Source organism: Zootoca vivipara, chromosome 13, assembly GCF_963506605.1.
Source record: "Zootoca vivipara chromosome 13, rZooViv1.1, whole genome shotgun sequence".
Classification (NCBI taxonomy): domain Eukaryota; kingdom Metazoa; phylum Chordata; class Lepidosauria; order Squamata; family Lacertidae; genus Zootoca; species Zootoca vivipara.
In genome coordinates, this window is record NC_083288.1 from 26,621,782 (window position 1) to 26,638,994 (window position 17,213).

At 46.9% G+C, this 17,213-nt stretch overlaps 1 protein-coding gene across 3 annotated transcripts in view; it reads left to right on the forward strand.

Annotated features, from left to right (window-relative positions):
* KANSL1 (KAT8 regulatory NSL complex subunit 1) overlaps positions 1-17,213 on the forward strand; it is a 148,938-nt gene that overhangs the window by 116,129 nt on the left and 15,596 nt on the right. For all 3 annotated transcript variants that reach the window (XM_035135742.2, XM_035135741.2, XM_035135745.2), the window contains exons 3-8: positions 1,645-1,786; positions 4,953-5,057; positions 8,918-9,033; positions 10,488-10,683; positions 12,174-12,339; positions 15,669-15,854. In XM_035135742.2, coding sequence (XP_034991633.2) covers positions 1,645-1,786; positions 4,953-5,057; positions 8,918-9,033; positions 10,488-10,683; positions 12,174-12,339; positions 15,669-15,854 — 911 coding nt within the window. The remainder of the gene's footprint in view (positions 1-1,644; positions 1,787-4,952; positions 5,058-8,917; positions 9,034-10,487; positions 10,684-12,173; positions 12,340-15,668; positions 15,855-17,213) is intronic.

Below are 17,213 nucleotides of genomic sequence, written 5' to 3' on the forward strand. Positions count from 1 at the left end.
TTTGTGGCTTGCCACTGCTGCTCGGTTTCGGACAAATACTTCGACCCCATTTTATATTTTGCCACTTCAGCCACCCTGTTCTTCTGCATTAGGTGTGGGACAATAAGTCGTCCTTCTGCTTTGAAATACCGTAGGGACCTAGCTTCACATGACTAATCAATTAGTGCTGCGCCAAATGTTCTCCCAACGTTTTTGGCGCAAAATGGGGACTTTTTCACACCCACCCACAAAATGTTCCCTGAAAACTCCCTAAGTGCTTATTTGTGTCTCTTTGCTACCCTTTCCAGCAAAGGTGTGATTTTTAAAAAATTACATTCCTTCTTGCTAGCTCTGCGATTCTAGCGAATTGCAGATTGCATAGCGTGGTGTTAAGACACCACATAGCCAATCAGGTTTGCCATTGTGGTGATGTCACTGGAGACAGAAATCATTGCCCTGCGCTAAATGGGGGTCAGGGAGGAATACTACGGATACTTTCCCCCCTTCCTGTTCTGGAGCCACGGGGAGGAAGAGGAGTGCAGGGGGAGTGCACCGCCCCCGGCAGCATGATCCCAGTGGAGTGCAATTGTGGCTGCCCCCCTCCCCGGCCAGGGCTGGGCGCCACGCCTCCAGGATGCATGCCAGCCCTGCCCCCGCCTGCTCTGGCACCCCCCCTGGTGCCAGAACATGAAGCTCCGCCACTGTCTGGAGCACCCCAGTTTGCCAAAGGTGTATGTGCACTTTTTTTCAGGGGGTAGAAATGCTTACAAAAAGTGCCCCTTCCTCAGTTTCAGCTCTGTCCTGTTGTCATTGTGATGCCTTTCACACATGCTGTTTTTAACGAACACAGTTCCTAAGAGTAAAAGTCCCCCCCCCCTGTATTTGGTGCTCTTAAGGCACTTTTCTCTCTCCCCCCCCTGTACTTCCATTCTAGAAATTTCCATTCCATTTATGGAAGAGAGCTACAAGGGTGATTTAAAATGTAGGAAAGCCTTCCCCTCCAGATCATGTTGAACTCCAATTCCCAACAGCCCTAGTTAGTATGTCTTATGATCATGGTGGGAGTTGTAGTACAAAACAACTGGAGGGGGCATCATGTTGAGGAAACCTGGCGTAGAAGTTTGAGAAGGCTGAAAGGGCTTAAAGGCACATGTCGGGGTTTTTTTTTGGCCGGAACTACAACAGTAGATTGACTGGAATATGTATAGGGAACAGGGTAGGCTCCTAATGTTTTAAAAGAGCTCATCCATGGAATAAACAGGCTAGAGAAGCTGTGAAGTCTATAAATTTGTAAAAGCAATTTGGACAAGTGTCTGGTGTGGATGCTTTAGAGTTGTAGGGTAGTTTGCTGTGGAGTGGGAATAATAATAATAATAATAATAATAATAATAATAATAATAATAATAGTCTGGGCGATCTGACCAATTGGAATCAGAGATGGAACGCAGCCATCATTTATGGCAGGTGTTCCCAACCTGGTGCCCTCCAGGTGTGTGTAGGGGGGGATAATGATTCATGGTGGTTGAGTCCTGTCCCCTCCCCCCTTTTCTAAAGCCGAGGTACAAATAAGACAAAGTGGCAAGAATTGGGTTACTCACAAACTGGGGCAACGTGTGTCCGTCCACTCCTTGACGCAGAATGCTTCTTTCCCTCTGTTTTTCCCAGGAGGCGAAGGTCAGAATGGCGGTGGGCAGCAGACAGAGCAGCCATTGTCAGCCGCTGGAACTGGCTTCAAGCACACGTCTCGGATCTAGAGTACCGAATCCGGCAGCAAACGGATATTTACAAGCAGATCCGAGCCAATAAGGTAAGGGAAGTAAAAGGATACGTCTTCACCTAGAGGGTCTTCAGTCCCTGCTCCTGAAAAAACATCTCCTCAAGTGTTTCCCTTTTGCATTGCATGTTTAAAAGGCAAAATAATACCTTTGATATTGGGTCGTGATTGTATGACTTGATCTGGCATGGTGTATGAATGCTGATTAAAGGCAGCAGCAGAAGCTGGCGGATGTAAGTCAAAGTTGCTTACATGACCTTTTTTTAAATTTAAAAAACTCCACTAATGCTTTATATTCCTCTCGAGTAACCACATTTTGTTAGCACGTTCCACATTTTTAAAGCACATAATATTGAAGGCTGTACTTGCTTACATTAAGAAACTGTAGGCTGGTTCACGATATCCCAGGTATATCAATGCAGAACAGCTCAGGTCATTTGGAGGCCGCTGATGTGGCCTGAAATCTTTTGTTTCACATCAAATCCAAAGGCATGATTCTAGTCCTCCGAGTGGGAAAGCGTTATATCATTTCATCCGCCGCAGATGCTCAACAATTTGAAAATATGAGCTGGGTATGCAGAAATAGATGGTGCTGGGCTTTGAAGAGTTGATTCACACATAGCCCTATCAGTATTTGTATCAGAAGACTGAATTTCTGAAACATCCCTAGCTTGGACTGATGCACCCCTGTATCCTGGATCTCTCTTTGCAACTGCCCATCCTATAATACTATACTGGTTTAGCCAATATTTCGCAGAAGAAGAAGAAGAAGAAGAAGAAGAAGAAGAAGAAGAAGAAGAAGAAGAAGAAGAAGAAGAAGAAGAAGAAGAAGAAGAAGAAGAAGAAGAAGAAGAAGAAGAAGAAGAAGAAGAAGAAGAATGGCACACAGGGACCCAACCACAACCATGACAGCGAAGCATCCTTTTCCATCTGTGCCTTGGAAAATATCCACCCTGGTCCTGTTCATCGGAGAGGCTTGGAATTTGAGTTACAGCTGTGCTTGTGATAGCTGCGTTCTGCACAACAGAGAGGACTGTGCAAGAGCAAACATGGACCGAAGACTGGCAACAGTCCAGTTCCAGCTTTTATGGCTTCATCAGATTGGCAAAAGAACTGGGAACGGTCTGCAGAGTACTTAAACTGAAGCGTACTTAACCGGAAGTATTAGTGTAATTGGTTCTGGAAGTCCATACTTAACCTGAAGCAAACTTTCCCATTGAAAATAATGGAAAGTGGATTAATCCGTTCCAGACGGGTCCACGGAGTACTTAAACTGAAAGTACTTAAACTGAGGTATGAATGTAATTTGAGTCCCTGGGCACCCAATTTCTACTTCCTGCTTGTTGCGGAAAAAGCTTAACTCTGTTTATGCCCTGTTTGAGTGAGTTGGTGAGGACCCAAATATAGTATGGTATATTATGAAATGGTTTATGCATTCCTCACTGTAGCTTTTTTTTTAAAAAAAACCCAACGGTGGGGCTGTGGGCTCCAGAAAAATAGTGATGTCAACTGAGCATATTTCTATTGGTTTTGCATCTGATTCTAAATTGTTAGCATTTAAATAAGTTTACAATTTTTTCGGAGGCTATTGAAAGAGGAACAGTCTTTGATACTTGTCAGTAGTTTGGGAATCTGGAATGTAGAATAATAATATATATTATATTATAGACTCACATGCCTATGGGTTCTGTGCTGGCACAGAGCCTCGTTTGGGGAAATACATCTTTCTAGGCTAGAGTTTGGCAGGACCCTGAACTCTGTACACATACACAAAGGGGGCGTGGCTCCTGCCCCTTGCTTAGTTCTCCCTTGGCTGCCACTGCAGAAGCTTCAAGGGAACCTTTCCATAGCAGAATACACATTGGAAGCCATCTTAGTTCTAGGTAGGCTCAAGTCCTAAGTCTTATGGAAGATCCAGATTTAAAAGATGTGTGGCTGTCGATTCCAACTGAGCTCACTTTGCTCCTGTCCCTGAAGTTCTCCGTCCTGGAAAGGAAAGTCAAGGTTTCTTATTGGAGAGACAAATCTGCTGACTTTGGATAAACAATGGAAAGCAAAGGATGTGTTACATAAGCTGCCTTTTCATCAGCTGTTGTAGACATCACAAAGAGCATGTGTCGGAACAATGAAGGAGAATGAAAAGGAGAATCTTGTTCTGGGAGCATTAAGCTAACTTAAAAAAAATACCAAAAAAACCCCAACCTTGATGCTTTCCTTCCCTCACTCTCATCCCTTAAGCCAGGGCTGCCCAAACTTTTTTGCAAAGAGGGCCAGATTTGATGAAGTGAACATGCATGAGGGCCTGTCAAGGTTGTTGAGCTTTTTTTTAGGATTGAAGTTCATGACTTCTTCAGGCCCACCCGAGCTAAGGAAGGCCCTTTATTCAAAAGGAAGCATTTACAGCAACTCCTGCAGTGATCCGGGGACACACACACACACACACACACACACACACACACACACACACACACCTAGCTCTTAAGCAATGAAGAAGAACATAAGGGTATCCTTACAGCCCTACCTGTAATCCATGCAGTTCTAAGCAGTTACTTACATTCTATCCTGTCTGGGTCAAGGTATGTTAGAATAGAATAGAAACTTTATTCGCCTCAGCCGATGGCCATAGCAACAAGAGAACATTACAATATACATGGAAGAAAATGGAAATTAAATATAAAAACACAGTTGTCCTGAGTCAATGGTCAGATAATGGACCTTATTCTAATTGCCCCAGCTAAGAACCTAGCAACCTTTGCTGTTATCTGCTCCGATTGGTCAGCCAGGAGAAAGGACATTGTGGCAGTGGTTGAGGGCCCTGGGATGGTCAATTCGAGTGGAGTTGAAGTTGTTGACCGCTTTTTTTTTTTTACAATTATACACCAAAGCTGCTGAGCTTTTTAAAGGATTTTACCCCAGAACATATACTGCCACGAGGGCTGGATTAAATTGGCCGACGGGCTGGATTACGCCCCCAAAACGGACTCTGGACATGCCTTCCTTAAGCTCTCCATCATTTAGGCTCAAATTGGTGCAAGGGTGGAGAAGGGACTGTTGACTGGTAGGAGCAAGTAGAGGAACTGATGTCTCTTGAAGCTTTGCAGATAAAGAGAAAGGGGAAAGAAGAAATTCCTTGGAGTTGCATGAAGGAGAAGCCGCCTGAGAAAGATGCCACTGAATTGCTCTTCCCTGTCTCTTTCAGGGCCTGATACTCCTTGGTGAGGCGCCTCCCTCTGACCCTTTATTAGGTGACTCATCCCACACTCTTAGTGCTGACGTCAAGCCGGAGCCCGGAATTGACAGACTGGTAAGTGCTGAGGGTGCTATAAGAGGTGGTGGGGCTCTTGCTCCTTCCATTCCCCCATTCCTCTGCTAGCATTATATTGCTCTGTCTCCTTCAGTCATTCTCTTTGCTTTTAACAAATCCCTTGTTTGTACACTGTGCAGGGGGAAAGACTACTCTGTATGCAGAGAAAGAGAAGTAGGCAGCCTTTGGCTATAGTCCAGGCATCCGCAAACTGCGGCCCTCCAGATGTTTTAGCCTACAACTCCCATGATCCCTAGCTAACAGGACCAATGGTCAGGGATGATGGGAATTGTAGTCCAAAACATCTGGAGGGCCGAAGTTTGGGGGTGCCTGCTATAGTCTGTCTATATCTATCTATCCTGCTTGTTGAATCTCTGCCTTCTGTTGTTTTTGACTCAGGAAAATCCTAATTTGCATACTTGGAGTATCTAGAGCAGCCAAAACTTTGCAGGTACAAGTTTGCTGAGCCCAGAGCAGCACAGACTTCCAACATGGGGAGAAGCATGAAGCCACTGGGTTCCATGCATGTTCCCAGATGACTTTGCCCTGTCTGCTGCTCCTTGTTCAGTATCTTCTCCCTATCCTTAGATCTGTGCACGGAAGTTATTTCCATATGCAGAATACGTTCACTGCTTGCAAAACGTGGGAAAGACCAGAACATATTTCTGGAAATTTTGAAGGCATAGGCAAAAGAAATTCCAGGGAAGGTTTTGAAGGGAAGTTGAAAAGCTAGCAAACCCAAAGCACATCGGAAAATCCAGAAATCTCCAGGGTTCACTTATAGACTCTCAGTTTCAGATATGATTTCCCCCTCCCCTCTTAAAACCAGGGATGTGGAAGCTGTAGCCTTTCAGACGTTGCTAAACTACAACTTCCACAATCCCTGTCATTGGCCCATGCTGGTTGGGGCCTATTGGGGCTGAGGTCCAACCGCAGGTTGGCCCACCCCTTCTTCAGACTCTGTAGTAGTACAGATGGTAAAAGTAAAGGGACCCCTGACCATTAGATCCAGACCCCATTAGAACCATTAGGTCACAACTCTGGGGTTGCGGCGCTCATCTCGCCTTACTGGCCGAGGAAGCCGGCGTACAGCTTCCGGGTCATATGGCCAGCATGACTAAGTCACTTCTGGCGAACCAGAGCAGCACACGGAAACGCCGTTTACCTTCCCACCGGAGCAGTACCTATTTATCTACTTGCACTTTGATGTGCTTTCGAACTGCTAGGTTGGCAGGAGCTGGGACCGAATAATGGGAGCTCACCCCGTCGCAGGGATTCGAACTGCCAACCCTCTGATCAGCAAACCCTAGGGTCTGTGGTTTAACCCACAGCACCACCCGCATCCCAGTGCAGATGGTAGACCTGCCCTAAGAATTTCATTGATGTTTTGTGGGAGTTCAGTCTCTGTTTTTCCTTCGTTGCCTACTGTTAGATTGTTGACTGAAACAAGCTTTTCAAAGGGATAGGCACATTTCCTTAAGCAAGGATCAAGAACCCTTTTCAGTCCAGGGGGCACATTCCCTTCTGAGCAACCTGGGGGGGGGACGCACATGCCACTGGCGTGTGATGCTAGAGGCAAAACTGGGCAGAGCAGCAAATATTACCTTCATACAGTAGTAGGCTAGTTTCTGCTCAGATAACCAAGCACCCCTCTCTATTCTCCATCTAGTTCAGGGTTTCCCAAACTTGGGTCTCCAGCTGTTTTTAATACTACAACTCCCATCATCCCTAGCTAGCCAGGACCAGTCCCAGGTTTGGGAAAACACTGCAGTCCCAGGTTTGGGAAACACTGATCTAGTTAATCAAGAAGCATTAAGGACACATTCCAGTCAGGCGGAACCACTCATTGAATGCTGCAAAGCAGAACCAGCTGGGAAGCAGAAGGCCTGAGGGCCTGTAGGGCTGCACTTGATTGTCAGCCCAGAGGTTCTCCACCCCATCGCCTAAAGCTTCCTCTTTTCTGGAATATTATGGCTCTGAACAAGTGAATAATAACCCATTTCCAAGTGGGCGTGAATGGCTGTGTTTCTGTGACTCATACTTTCCACTTGTGGCTGCGCAGTGTCAACAAGAAGTTGGACACACACATTTCCCAGGATTTGTGTGTGATTGTGAGCTCAGCGTTACATTTTACTGCATCACAGGGCCAGAGGCAGTTTTCAAAATTCCAAGGCATGAGAATCAAATTTCTATTTGTTTCTATTTCTATTTGTTTGTTTTATTGTTTTGGAATTTCTGTTTCTCCTTCCTGCAAAAACGAGGTCATTAAAAACCATAAGGGTAGAGTGGGGGGGAAGGGGAGCACTCTGATGTGTGTGGCAGGGCCCATAGTCCAGTGGGGAGAGCATTTGCTTGGCATGCATACAAGCCCCAGGTTCATTCCCTGGCATTTCGGGTAGCGGAGCTGGGAGAGGCCTCTGCTTGAGGCCACGAAGAGGCCCTGCTAATCAGAGCAGATGAAAGTATTTTTTTTATATACCCGCATTCTGGCTGCAGTACAAGGCGGCTTTTTATTTCCTAGCCTGGGAAAAGGTGGCAGGTGCTATGATAGGACCTCTCAGCTGCATTTGCCCAGGCAGTTTGCAGGATGGTAATCGTCTACCTCTTTCCTTAGAGTGGACAGCAGTGATTGGCAAAGGGGTGTTGCTAATTGTGTGCTTCTGATCACAGGCCATTAACATGCTGGTTGTCATTCGCACAATAGTACATGCAGAATGCCAAGTACAAATGCAGGGCAGCCTGCAGACTGTATTTGGCAGTGGAGCTGGGTGTAATATACAGTTTTCTTAATCAGACAGTGCTGCTCTCCACTCTGGAGAAACGTGGGCCGGCCCTTGAAATGCCTCTGCTATCCCTGGCTAGCAACTTTTGTTCACATTACCGGGTGATAGGGGCCACCCCCAACTCCACAGTCTGCTGTTTTAGGAGTCCAAGGGGGAGGCATGCTTCAGCTAAAAATTAGAAGTTGGGAGGGTGGATTTCACTAAGGGTCCCCCTGCATGTGTGTATAGATACACACACACACACACACACACACACACACACACACACACCAGTAATTGGAGGACTGCTGCCTGCAATACAGCTATATAAAGGGATACGGAGCTGCTTTATACAGAGTTGACTTATTGACCCTTATTTAAACCTGTGGTCCTCTATATGGTGCTGGACCTGATTTCATCAGCCTAGCCAAATGTCAGAGATGATTTCCAGCAGGAGGGAAGTTCCCTAGCTCTGGTTTAAATTCTTTGTGCTTGTTACCTACATAAGAATCTTTTAAAATGTGTGAAAATAAAAGGAAGAGTAACACACTTTTACTTCTAAGCTGAGATGTGCAATCTCGGGATCAGCTTCAAGAGGGTTACATTTCCGCCGCCCCCAAGGAAATTGCAGGGTGTGTTGCAATATGTCATGGGATGTGTGCATTGATACCTTCTGAGATTGCTGTTGGAAGATGCCCTCAGCTGTGCAAGGCACCTTCCGTAAGAAAGCGACTGATCACATGATGAATAATAGAAAGCTAGACATTGGAAACAGGCAAACCCGCCTGGCTGCCTTTTGTTCCACAGAAAACCTTCGCTTTTTAAGAGCATTTGTAAAGGTTGAAGGAAATTCTTCATGGGCATCCCTGAGTCAGTGGGGCTTTGAAGTCGCCAGCCCATGTTCCAGCCTGTTACGTTCTGTGTTCTTTAGCGGCAGAAATGCAGAAGTTGCAAAGACAATTAAATGGCAAATAACTCTGGGTGATTTTCGCTGCCGTGGCATGTCAAGAGAACCAGGAGAAAAACGATATGTTGGCTATTTGGGAATTGTACAACTTTTGACACAATTTCCCCCCCTCTTTCCTTCTCTACACATAGGGCACATGCCTCTCCCATTCGTCAGAGAACCTTTGTTCATCCGTTGGCAATACCCCAGAGTCCCTACCTGCCAAAACTTGTGGAGTGCCGAGACCGGTCAATGGAGTTATTAACGCGTAAGGCTCTTGCAGAGTGCATCCCCACCCACCCAAAGGGAGGGGGGGAAATTGAGATTATAATATGTATGCTCTAACATGTATGCTCCTCAGTGGGCATCCTCGGTTACGAATTGCCTCTTGATGTACTGCAGCTTGTGTGTGAGTCAAAATCTTCCTGAAGTGTAATAGCACTTATTCAGCACCGGTTTATACCTTTCCGAGAAACGTTGCATGGTCCAAATAGAACAGTTTAGAGCATTTGTTCCCAGCACCAGTCTATACCTTTCCTAGAAACATTACACAGCCCACGTTTATAGCTTTTGTTCAGTGCCGGTTCGTACCTTTCTTAGAAATGCTATGCAGGCCAGATGGAGCCAGGGTCTTCTTGAGGTCTTAGAGAGGAAGATTGGCATGGAAGGGAGTTGAGGGCGGGGGGGGGGGAGGGGAGAGAAGGGTCCTGTGTGAGGACTGGGGAGAATCGAAAGTTGTGAAAGAGGACAGTGCTGCCCCAGGCACAGCTTTGACTGAAGGAGGGGCAAAGCTATAGCAGGAAAGAGGAGCACAGCAGGGGTGCGCGAGAGAAGTGTGGACTTCTGCAGAGGAAAGAGCAAGAAGTTGAAGGTAGGAAGGGCAGGTGGGAGAGGAGAGGCAAAGGGAAGGGTCGTGGCTAAGTGCATGCAAAACCCACATTGATAAGGCTCCAGCATCTCCAGGTAAAGCTGCGGAATAACTCTTGGCTGAAGATCTGCTGCCTGTCAGTGAAAGCCAGTAGGGAGTGTCATTTTAGAGGGTGAAACTTAATTTTTGCAAATTTTATTCGGTGAAGTGTCTTCAAATACGTTTTTTTTGGGTATGAGGAATTCAAATCTGCTTTTATTTTTTGTGATTGGACAACATAAGTCTCTGCTCGAGCACATTAACTGATTTTGGAAAACAAAATGCTATGTTGTCGTCAGCAACAACAAATATAACTGCCAGTTCTTGGCAATCATTTTTAAAGTTTTCTGTGCATTCCCCTCATTTGGGGAATTTGAAAGTTGAAAAATTCAACATACCCTGGTAGGCCAGCCTTTATCAATCTGGTGCTCGCCAGGTGCTTTTTTGGACTACAATTCCCATAACCCCTGACTAGTGGCCATGCTAATGGGGGCTGGTGGGAGTTGTAGTCCCAATACCATCTGGCGGGCACCAGGCAGGTGGGCAACGTTGAGCTAAGGAGACCCAGTGCTCTGCCTTGGCACAAGGCTTCTTCCTGCGTTTCTAACAGAGCTGGAGAACCTTAGCTTGCCAAGAGCAGAATATTATCCTAGGACATTAAATTCTGGGTCTCAGTTCCTCATTACTTGGATTTGCTTTCTGTTTTAAAACAACAGGGATTTTATGTTTTAAAACAACAGGGATTTCCCTCATAGTGGGGCTGTGGTTAAGCGGTAGAGACACCTAACATGCTGCTTTCCCCCCTTCTTGGGCAGTCTACAGCCAGGCTTGACAGAGCACGCTCAGGGAGACAGCTCAGACGCCGATGAGTTGTTGCGCAAAAAGCAGAGGCTAAACGTGGCTTCCTCGACGGCCGATGGAACCTGTGTAGCAGCCCGCACTCGCCCTGTCCTCAGCTGCAAGAAGAGGCGGCTTGTTCGACCCAGCAGCCTGGTGCCACTCTCCAAAAAGGTCAGTGTGGAAGAAGATGGGTGTATCGCCTCTTGTCTTTCACTTGGCGGCAGGAATCTGGTTTCGGTGATTTGGGGTGGCAGAGGAGAGGAACAACAGCAGGAAGCAAAAAAGAATGCAGGATGGATCCATGCGATAATTTGCCCATGTTGCATTTTGATATTGTTACCCATCTCGCTGTAAAGTATGTGCTCTGGGCTGCTGTGGTGTGCAGATAAAGCAAAGGTTGTCAAACTTGGTGGTGGCAGTGAGACTCTGTTAAGGCCGCCTCATCCATTGCTTTTCCTTCTTAGGTGCAGAGTGTGGGTGGATGGGAAGGGAGAGAGTGCCCTGTGCTGTCTTGGCCCGATGACTGGTCAAATGGGCAAGGAGGGGCTTTCAGCTCCTTTGGCTGTGTCTAAAAATAAAAAAAAAATTCAGTACCAAGTTTATCCAGATTATTTTAAAAAAAGCAACCCACCTTGAATTTTAAGAACTCTGCAAATACTGCTACTTTAAACAGATCTCACGTGTTCGTGCGCTGCTTTCTATGTTTGCTCATTACGACAAAGCGGGACAAGGAGCTATATTGAAACCATATTTCCTGGCCTATACTGATTTAATGGGGCCCCTCTAATTTTGACTGTTTCTCCAGATAGAGACTGCATGCTTCATGCCTGCCTTTATCCACTCCCTGATGCTAGGAAATGAGTGAAGGTGGTTTTCCGCAAGAGCATATAAACCAGGAGTTTCTTATTTTCTGCTTTCATTCTTGTATTGCTATTTTAATAAGGCTTTGTTTCATGTTGTAAACTGATTTGATCAGATAGTCTATGCTACCTTGGGAAAGTACTGTGTTTGCAAAGTCTGTTAACAAACACAAGAAATAAAAAGGTTAAACCTTTGAAAGTTGCTAATAGGGGTCCATGATGTCGTCATGGAGATTTAGGAGAAACAACCGTCCCTCCCCAGTTAAGGATTGGTGGTGGTGAAGTAGTCTGGAGTTTCAGCCTCTCACACAGCCTCCTATACTCTTGCATAACAATGGTTCTTTAATTAGAATTACTCACTAGACAGGTTAAACTGGCTTCAGTGTCCTTCACAGAAGCAGGAGCAGCGGTCCAGGGTGCCCTGCCTTAAAGTTTGAGAGCCTTCTAAGCCCAAAGTGTGCCTGGAGATGAAATTGATGAATTTACCAGAATTGATGGGTTTGGATTAGGCCCTGCCATCTCTTAAAGGATAATGGGTGCTGAGCATGAAATGAGCAGGTGCAAGGAGATGGGCTTGGCTTTCTTGTTTCTGAAAATATCCTGATAGGCAGTGTGGTGCAGTGGTTAAGAACGTAAGACCCAAGAGACCTGGGTTCGAATCCCTGCTTGGCTTTGAAGTGACTGGCTGGCCTACCTCACAAGGATGAAACGGGGGAGGATCAATTGGAGGGCAGGTGGGATTATAAGCATAACAAATGAAATAAAAACGGCCGTCTTCCCCCATCCCCATCTTGTGCCCAGGTCCATCGCAACAGCATGGGGTGGTGCAGCTGCGACGTGAACCCCCTGTGCGCCCTCTGCGGCACTCGGAGCTCGGTGCCTCCGGAAATCCAGTACGAAGCCCCCTTGATGGAGCGCCTCTCTCAGCTGGACTCCTGCATCCACCCGGTTCTTTCATTCCCAGACGGTAAGCAAGCCATGTGCAGTTAAAAGGGCACCATGTTTAAAAATGTCAGTAGGGAAAGTGGGGAAAGAGGACAGCATTGGGATTACCCCCAATTCGCCCTCCCTCCAGCTTAATTTGGGAAACTCTACCAAGGTTGCAAGAGCAGTGTTCATTTTGTATATCCAGCCGAGGTTGGCTGGCTCTGCCTGGTATTGTGATCCCTTGAAAGTGGAAGCTGTGATGTGCCATGGGTGGTAGTGGGTCAGGGGTGTGTGTGTGTGTGTGTGTGTGTGTGTGTGTGTGTGTGTGTCTTTTTGAGCCCGCAGAGATAGGCATGCAGCCCACCTGGGTTGCAGAGCACGAACCCCCCCTTTTTTTTAAATGGGAGAGGCCCGGGGAATGGCATTTGTGATTTTGGCTCTCCCGCGGTGCTGAGCTGCTTTGGCACCGATTTCCGGGCATTCCTGACCTAGTTTGCTGATGGCTTCTTTGCTTCCATGGCATGCATGCTCTGCTGGAGCAGCCGTAGGTATCATTTGAACAGTTAGGCAAAGAGCAGACGTCTTGTTTCCCTCTTCCCTCCGCTGGGCTCTCTCGCCCCACCGTATGAGTCGGTTCGTCAGAGGTTCTGCCCTCGTCTGGACGAATTGGTTTCTGACTGGAAATTTCCAGATGACGTAATAACATCATAACAACCTTGGTGAGAAGAGGGTGTTAATCAGGGCTTTGAAAACTGCTAGGAGAGCGCCCTCTGCGGGCACTCGGGAGACCTGCTGCTGCTCAGAAGCACTTGGCTAGATAGAGGGAAACTTGTCAGTTCTCCCTTTCTCTCCCTCTGTTGGCAGGTCACGATGCCGTTTTGGCGCATTCAGATGCTGGCTGGCAGTGCAGCAGGGAGCTTGAGGAAGAGTAAACTTAGACGGTTGCATTTTCAGCTGGGCTTGGCAGATCAGAGAGAATTACTTGACTTAATCAGCAATGCGCTTGCTTGTACCTATTCATAAAATCCTTGCACACCCGCAGTGCAAAACCCTTGGATACCTGTATATCCAACAGCTTGCATCTTGCCCCCTCCCCTTGTTTCTCAGCACACAGCCGTAATTGCCAGCTTGTTATGGATATACTTGATCTGTGTGGTTTCTCTCCCCGCCCCCCTTTTCATCCTGGCACCTATTTCTATTAATATCTCCTACTCACACCCTTTCTTCACTTGCTCTCTCGTTGCCCACCTGGCCTTTCTCCCTTAAGCCTCTGCCCTTGACCTCTGTGCCAGACTAGCAACCTCTGCTTCAGCCTTCAGCTGGGTCCTGAGGAGGGGCTGTGTGCTACTTGGAAAGCCTGGATAGCTCAGTTGGTTAGAGCGTGGTGCTGATAACACCGAGGTTGCAGGTTTGATCCCTGAATGGGGCAGCTGCATATTCCTGCATCGCTGGGGGTTGGACTGGATGACCCTCAGGGTCCCTTCCAACACTACAATTCTATGATTCCATGAAATTTCCTTTCTTTGTATTTCATGGTATCTATGCAGATATATACAGGGGTCCTCCATCAGGCTCCCTGCATCACGGGTTAGAGGGGTTGAAAAACTGTCTTATGACACAACTCCTTCTAAAATAAGTAAATTCAGCTTGCAGCAGTCATTCTTACTCGCTTAGGGGCACGGGTGGCCAGCAGATGTTTTCAGACTACAGCTCCCATCATTCTAGACCATGCTGACTGGGGCTGATGGGAGTTGGAGTCCGTCAACATCTGGAAGGTGCAAGCAGATTGAAGCAGCAGCAACGCAGGGATAGAGCATAACTCAGCGGCACTGTAAGATGCCCACATGTCTGAATGTTCAAGCGTTTGAGATCATTGCCCCTATCAGCTGGTGAGTGATCTCATTGTCCAGCTTAGCGCTCCTGTGGCTCCTTACCAGATGAAACAGATTGTGGTATGGAAATCATAGAGGAGTTTGAATCTAGAGAGGCCTTCCTTGTGCTCTGAGAGCCACTACCTTAGGCATGCTCTCATGTCTCCTAGCCAGAAGTAGGGCAAGTTTTGAAGACACACACACACACAGATACAAATATATTTGTCATTTGTTTCTTGCCCAGAACTTACAAGCACAGCAACAAAAAACAAGTAACAATAGAATCACATGAAATATACAAACACTTAATCATAAATGAAAGCAGTGCAGCATCCCTTATCCAACAGCCCACTTCAAGAGCCAAAACATTTCAAGGGCACTGAGTTTGTGAAGGCTGATGCCGGGCTGTAAAGATTATGAGGTGGTACCTTGAATTAGGCCCAGAAAAAAACGAAAGGTAGCCAGTACGGTTGGCATAGCATTGGAGTGAAGCCACAGTTATAAATCTGGCTGCTGCAGGTCACGTCAGATAGATACCTTTTGCAGATAATACAGAAGATAAAAGGGACCGTCAGTGTCTAATATGGACCAGCCCTTTGTGAGCATCTAAGAGGTAGAAGTTGGTAGCTCAGCAGGCACTGCAAACTCCCCTTCTTGTTCTTGAACCCCAACTTGTGCCCCGAAATGTCACCTTTCCACTTTACTTTCAACGTTTTGATTTTCGAGTGAGCTGAAGTTCTGCATCTGGTTGCATCAGAAGCAGCCCTTTTTATTTTTCAAGCAGGCCTTTTTAATTGAATTCTGAAGTTTTAGTTTTAGTTTCATTATGCCTCTTCGAGATGACTGTGATTAAGTGTGGTGTACAGATTGTTGAAATACATATATATGTTTAGTTCTGGCTTTTGGGAAGTACAGGGGCAATACTGGTTGTCTGCAAACAGAGAAGGGGGGGGGGAGCTGGCTGCTACAGACACTGCCTTATTCCCCAGTGGCCTATTTCCCATACCCAGCTTGCTTTCCCCCTCATTTTCCATATGTGCACTCCCCATGGCTCCCTGTATGCTGGAAGCAGCATAGGTTTTGCACATGAACTCTGCAAGCGCACTTAATCTTGATTGGGCACAAATGTCATCTCTATAGGGAGTGGTGGTAGGATTGAGATGGCATGAAGTTACCTGTTCCCCCCACTTTTTGGAAACCATGGGCACCGCTAGTTCTTTTTACGGCCTCCTTTGAGCCACCAAATGTATGCGATGATGCTTCCGCGATAAAAAATCGCTAGCACTTTTGCAAAGCTAAGCAGGGTCCGGTATGGTTTCAGATTGGATGAGGGACCATGTGTTGAGATGCCTGCCTTGCAGGGGATTAGACTAGATGATCCTCAGGGTCGCTCCCTAACCTATGACTGTGATTTGTGATCTCTTCAACATTCAACAAGGATACCTTTTGTTACGTGCAAGCGTGTAGCAATGCCTTCCCCTCTTGTTTTCTCCCGCAGATGTACCAATGAGCTTGCATTTCCAGAGCATGTTGAAATCCGAGATGCAGAACAAGCCCTGCGAGAAGATCAAGCCTCCCAAAAGGCTCGCGCTGAAGCACCGGCCCTCCATGCCTCCCACCAGTTTACCCGACTCTGTGCGCAAGGACCGCCACAAGCTGGTTAACACCTTCTTAGCTGCAGCCAGTAAGTGTCCTCTTGTTGATTGATGTGCGTTGGCAAGAACTACCCAAATGGCTCCTGCTTGTGTCCCACAGCAGAGTGAGCTGCACGCATGGCCTTGGAACTGGTTTTAATGGACAGCCCTGGAACATGTGAAATAGAAAACAAGGGAGTGTCTTTGAGCATGTGCGAACTACTTTCCCCTTTCCTAAACAATCAGCAGGCAGGCTCCCCCACCCCCCGAAAAAAATTATGTCTTTCTCAGTAATCAGCCTCCAGCAATGTGTCCAGTTTCACATAAGCTTTACTTATGGCTGGCTGTGTAGCCTTAGTGTGTGTGTTTTTTAAGGTTGACAAAGCATTTTACAATGCAGTACAGCTGTAGAGAAGAGACTTCAGAATACAAATTTTAAATATTAAATACCAACTTTAAAAGACTATTTCAGGTGTGCAGTCAGCAATCAGGCAGTGGGACGACAAAGCATAGTGTTGCAGTCCGTGGGACAGAGAAGCTTTCAACTTTTGCCATTTGATTTCTAGTCCCATCTCCCGCTATGGGCTCCCTTGCCTGGCCTCGTGGAAGCCCCTAGCCCTCAGTAAGGAACAGGGAGTTTAACCTCAGTGGGTTGCTAGGAAGACGACAGGGTGGCTGAGAAGGTATGAAGCGCCAAAGAGATTAAAAACGCAACAGTTCTTGAAGAGCCCCACGGCACAGTGGAAGGTGATCGGAAAGAAATGGCACACCTCAAAAGATGCAAGGGCCTCTCTTCATTCTGAGCCAAATGGTTATTCCACTTGCACTAAGAGTGGGGAATTTGTGGCCCTGCAGGTGTTGGATTCCCAGCTCCCATTAGCTCCAGCTTGTTTGACTAACAGTCAGGGGTGATGGGAGTTGTAGTCCAGGTGCACTTGGAATGCTGCAGGTTCCTCCTTCCTGATCTGATCCTTTGCATATTCTAACTTGCCACAGCTTTCAAGCAGAGGCCTTCATTCTGCTCCTTTTAAATGGCAATAGGAAGCATTGGGTACCTTCAGCATACAGAGCATATGTTCTACCATGAGCTCCCCCCCCCTCTCCACAGAGTATAGGAGCAGAGCAGGTCTTTGAGCTGCCTGACCTGGAACAACCTTCACCCTAACCCCACATATGTGCCAGAGTCTGGGTATGCTGGTCATGGTTGGTCAATGGGAAAGTCGCTTTGCACATGCTTACACACACCCTTGTTCTTTCATACGCCACAATGATGATTAAGTCGCGGCTGGATGCCCCTAAATGTACCAGGACAGAGTGTGTGCATATCCCTTCCACCCTTTTTGTTTGGGTGATCCTGCCTGAGGATTGTGTATAGGTGATTCAGTTGAAAAGGTAGGTCATTTCTTAAA